The following is a 4,773-nucleotide window of genomic DNA, read 5'->3' as shown; positions in this document are numbered from 1 at the left end:
GTCATAAGTCTGCGCCCATAACCAAGATGGCCGCCGCTTCGGCTCCTTGGAGCGCCAAGTGTTGCCCTCAAAAGATCTGTCGGGCCGGGGGATCCGCGTCATCATTTCCACGCCAACCTCCAAGATGGCCGCCGCGCTGCCTTCACCGCATACACAGCCGCATGGGCCCGCCCAGAAGAAAGATGGTGGACAAAGGCCTTAGTACGCAGGCGCGGGCTGGAGAGGCCCCTCGAGCCGGGTATAGGAGCTCGAAAGGTGCCTGGACAAAATCTTCGCGATCGGAGGCGAACAAGCGGCGTCGCCGCCACAGGGCGAACAGACCCGGCAGCTCGGAGCCAAGGAGCGATCAGGGAACGAGCGGCGGGAGCGGGGGAGGGCGAGTAGGTCGGTTTCACGGTGTATTTAGTCAGGCGCCTGCCCGGACAGCCCCGAGGCGAAGGACCGGTAGTGGGAAAGAGGGGGCGCGCGCGCGCGCGCGCAGCTCTCGCGCATGCGCAGTCGGGCGCAGCGGCGGCGAGAGGCGGCTGGAGGGAGTCGCTCCAAGGAGGCGCCGGGTCCCGCGGCCGCTTCGCCCCGTTCCGGGCCCGCAGCGTCTCCCCGCCCGGGGGGGCCCCGAGGTGTTCCTCCCCCCCCCCCGCGGCCGCCGGACCCCTGCAGGGGACCGGAAGTTGCCCCCTGGGGCTTGGGCTGCACCGGAAGTGGCTCCGGCTTGACCGGAAGTACCCGCCTGGGAGGCCGGGGGGCGGGGCCAGCTGGACTTGGCGCCCCTCCCCCACCCCCAGCCGAGAGCGGCCCCTGGAGCGGGGTGAGCGTCGGGGGGGGGGCGAGTCCGAGCTGCGCGTGTGGCCCCCCCGGGATAATGTCGGGTGGGGGAGGGGAGGAGCGTGGCCGGAGGGGTGGGGATGTGGGGTGGGAGGGGCATGGGGGGCAGGGGAGGGGTTTGGGGGGCAGGGGTGTAAGGTGGGGGAGGGGAGAAGCTTGGTGGGAATGTGGGGTGGGAGTGGGGAGGAGCATGGCAGGAGGAGTGGGGAAGGGGAGGGGTTTGGGGGGCAGGGAGGGGTGTGGGGGGGGGAGGGGGGGAAGGTGGGGGAGGGGAGGAGCGTGGCGGGAGGGCTGGGGATGTGGGGTGGGAGAGGGGAGGAGTGTGGGGGGCAGGGGAGGGGTTTGGGGGGCAGGGAGGGCCAGGGGTATAAGGCGAGGGGGGGTTCAGGACACCCAGGGGCAGCTGATCTGGAGGGACGAGGGGACCCGCTCGCGTAACCCGCTGTCCCGTGACAGGAGCCGGCGCCATGGCGGAGCCGGAGAACCTCGAGGTGATGGTGAAGACGCTCGACTCGCAGACCAGGACCTTCACCGTGGAGGCGGAGGTGAGAGGTTGGGAGGCTGCTGGGTGTGGCTCGATCCGGGGGCCGTTTCCCTTGGGGGTCCGTGCCGGCGCCAAGGGATGCTCTGCACCGGCCCCATTCGGCTCTTTGGCAGATCCTGCGTCCCACCCCAGAGCCAGCCGCATCTCAGCCTGGGGTGGTGGGTCCCCGACCAGCCAGCTCCTGCACCCCACCCCAGAGAAGTTGTCATGGGATAAAAGGGAAGGTCCTTTCATGGATTGAGAACTGGTTAAAAGACAGGGAACAAAGGGTAGGAATTAATGGTGAATTCTCAGAATGGAGAGGGGTAACTAGTGGTGTTCCCCAAGGGTCAGTCCTCAGACCAGTCCTATTCAACTTATTCATAAATGATCTGGAGAAAGGGGTAAACAGTGAGGTGGCAAAGTTTGCAGATGATACTAAACTGCTCAAGATAGTTAAGACCAAAGCAGACTGTGAAGAATTTCAAAAAGATCTCACAAAACTAAGTGATTGGGCAACAAAATGGCAAATGAAATTTAATGTGGATAAATGTAAAGTAATGCACATTGGAAAAAATAACCCCAACTATACATACAATATGATGGGGACTAATTAAGCTACAACAAGTCAGGAAAAAGATCTTGGAGTCATCGTGGATAGTTCTCTGAAGATGCCCACGCAGTGTGCAGAAGCGGTCAAAAAAGCAAACAGGATGTTAGGAATCATTGAAAAGGGGGTAGAGAATAAGATGGAGAATATATTATTGCCCTTATATAAATCCATGGTACGCCCTCATCTTGAATACTGCGTACAGATGTGGTCTCCTCATCTCAAAAAAGATATACTGGCACTAGAAAAGGTTCAGAAAAGGGCAACTAAAATGATTAGGGGTTTGGAACGGGTCCCCTATGAGGAGAGATTAAAGAGGCTAGGACTCTTCAGCTTGGAGAAGAGGAGACTAAGGGGGGATACGATAGAGGACTATAAAATCATGAGTGATGAGGAGAAAGTGGATAAGGAAAAGTTATTTACTTGTTCCCATAATACAAGAATTGGGGGTCACCAAATGAAATGAATGGGCAGCAGGTTTAAAACAAATAAAAGGAAGTTCTTCACGCAGCGCACAGTCAACCTGTGGAACTCCTTGCCGGAGGAGGTTGTGAAGGCTAGGACTATAACAGCCTTTAAAAGAGAACTGGATAAATTCATGGAGGTTAAGTCCATTAATGGCTATTAGCCAGGATGGGTAAGGAATGGTGTCCCTAGCCTCTGTCTGTCAGAGGATGGAGATGGATGGCAGGAGAGAGATCACGTGATCATTGCCTGTTAGGTTCACTCCCTCTGGGGCACCTGGCATTGGCCACTGTCGGCAGAGAGGATATTGGGCTGGATGGACCTTTGGTCTGACCCGGTACGGCCATTCTTAGGTGTCTGCATGCACAGGGTGGCGACCCAAGCGTGTGAGCTGAGAAGAGGTGATGGGGGGTGGGTTTGACCCCACTGGTTCTTGCTCCTTTCCTCTGTAGGTGACGGTGAAGGAGTTCAAAGAGCACATTGCGGGCTCAGTAAATATCCCCGCGGAGAAACAGCGTCTGATCTACCAGGGACGCGTCCTGCAGGATGACAAGAAGCTTAAAGAATATAGTGAGTGTCGGGGGCTGCGGTTTGGGAGTGAGGGGCACCGGCAGAGCTGGGGGCGGTGGGAGTCCAGGGCTGGGCTGGCAGGGGCTGCGGGTCGGGAGTGAGGGGCACCGACAGAGCTGGAGGGAGTCCAGGGCTGGGCTAGCAGGGGGCTGTGTGTCAGGACTGAGGGGCATCGGTAGAGCTGGGTGGGGTGGGAGTCCAGGGCTGGGCTGGCCGGGGCTGCGTGTCAGGAGTGAGGGGCACCGGTAGAGCTAGGGTGGGGCAGGGCTGGGCTGGCCGGGACTGCGTGTCGGGAGTGAGGGGCACCGGTAGAGCTGGGAGGGGGGCGGGGCCCAGGGCTGGGCTGGCCGGGGCTGCGTGTCGGGAGTGAGGGGCACCGGTAGAGCTTGGGGGGATGGAGACCAGAGGTTTGAGGTTCTGATTTTGCCCCCTTTGTCTCTTCTTTCCAAGATGTTGGGGGCAAAGTGATCCACTTGGTGGAACGTGCCCCTCCCCAGACTCAGTCGCCCTCCTCTGGGGGTCCCTCTGGAGCCAGCTCGGCCTCAGCTCCCCACAATGGCATCGGGGGACGGGGAGCCGGTGCCACCGTCCACGACCGTAACGCCAACAGCTATGTCATGGTCGGGACCTTCAATTTACCAGTCAGCATTATGGACCCGCAGCCGCCCTCACAGGTGAGTTCCTGCGGGGGGCGCCGTGCTACGGGGGCGGGGGGGGCTCTCTCCTGCCGGCAGCGCTAGCCCCAGTGGCCGCCGGGGGTGGGCTCCTGGAAGAGGCAGGTTCTCGCTTTCCTCTGGCAGTTTGCTTCGGTTTATTCTCTGTGTGGTTCTCTGACGGGTGTGAGATCGTCTAGCCGGTGTGTGATGGACGGGTGGGAACTCAGGACTCCTGGGTTCTCTCCCCGGTGCTGGGAGGGGAGTGGGGGCTAGTGGTCAGAGCGGGGGGGGCTGGGAGCCCGGACTCCTGGGTTCCATCCTGGCTGGGGGAGGGCAGGAGGGGTCCAGTCTCTATCCACCTCCCACTTGTGCTGAGTGTCTGTGGCCCCTCCCCCCTTCCTCTGTTTTTATTTATTTTTCTCTTTCTTTTCCTGTTTTTCCTCCTTTCCTCCTTTTTTGTTTCCTTTGGTTTTCTCCGTCTCTTCCTCCTTCACGCCCGTCTCCTCCCTCCTCCCCCTAAGATCGACGGATCCTCTGTGGATGTTCATATTAATATGGAACAGGCTCCCATACAGGTACTGGAGGGGGGTGGGCGCGGGGGGCGGAGGGGTGAAAGGTCAGCAGGGGGTTGGGGGCGGGGGGGGTCTGGGAAGGGTTAGAGAATTGGCAGAGCACAGGGGGGTTCTGGGTCTGAACCAGTGAAATTGGGGGGGCAGGGCTAGAGAGGACAGGCAAGAGCTCAGTGGGCCCATGGGGCTGATCATGGGGTTACCTGGCAGGATAGTTTGTGGGTCTCATCGGGGGGGTGGGGCAGGCAGGGCCATGGATCTCATCCAGGAGGTGGGGGTCCCAGGCTGGACGAGCCTGGGGGGTGTCCTGGGGGGTCTGGACTGGGGGTCCTGGGTGGCTGGGCCTGGGGTCTGGTCCGGGTTAGTATCAGGCTGTCCCCTTGTGAGCTCCACTCCCAGGCCCAGCCCTGACCCGGCCCCGCCCTGTCGTTCCAGAGCGAGCCCCGCGTCCGCCTGCTGATGGCACAGCACATGCTCCGAGACGTGCAGGGCATCCTGGGCCGGCTGGAGGTGAGTGCCGTGGGGCTGAGCCCTGGCTGGGGGTGGGGGTGGGGGGGC

The 4,773-nt window shown here is 61.0% G+C and overlaps 1 protein-coding gene across 1 annotated transcript; it reads left to right on the top strand.

Moving 5' to 3' along the window:
* Positions 1-503: 503 nt before the first annotated feature.
* On the top strand, positions 504-3,730 carry LOC112124603 (large proline-rich protein BAG6-like). The gene is made up of 4 exons (XM_029914019.1): positions 504-805; positions 1,279-1,367; positions 2,873-2,990; positions 3,441-3,730. The coding sequence occupies exons 2-4, from the start codon at positions 1,290-1,292 to the stop codon at positions 3,728-3,730; spliced, it is 486 nt and encodes a 161-aa protein (XP_029769879.1). The 5' UTR covers positions 504-805; positions 1,279-1,289.
* Positions 3,731-4,773: the final 1,043 nt, after the last annotated feature.

This window comes from Terrapene carolina, unplaced genomic scaffold (assembly GCF_002925995.2).
Source record: "Terrapene carolina triunguis isolate 2854851 unplaced genomic scaffold, T_m_triunguis-2.0 Scaffold26747, whole genome shotgun sequence".
Classification (NCBI taxonomy): Eukaryota; Metazoa; Chordata; order Testudines; family Emydidae; genus Terrapene; species Terrapene triunguis.
Note: the sequence above shows the minus strand (reverse complement) of the source record. Positions and strands in the feature narration are given on the sequence as shown.

Bases quoted from the DNA above. Each gene is read 5' to 3' on its own strand.
- LOC112124603 (XM_029914019.1), top strand. From the start codon at position 1,290: ATGGCGGAGCCGGAGAACCTCGAGGTGATGGTGAAGACGCTCGACTCG. The intron at 1,368-2,872 runs GTGAGAGGTTGG...TTTCCTCTGTAG, and splicing joins CCTTCACCGTGGAGGCGGAG to GTGACGGTGAAGGAGTTCAA. The intron at 2,991-3,440 runs GTGAGTGTCGGG...CTTCTTTCCAAG, and splicing joins CAAGAAGCTTAAAGAATATA to ATGTTGGGGGCAAAGTGATC.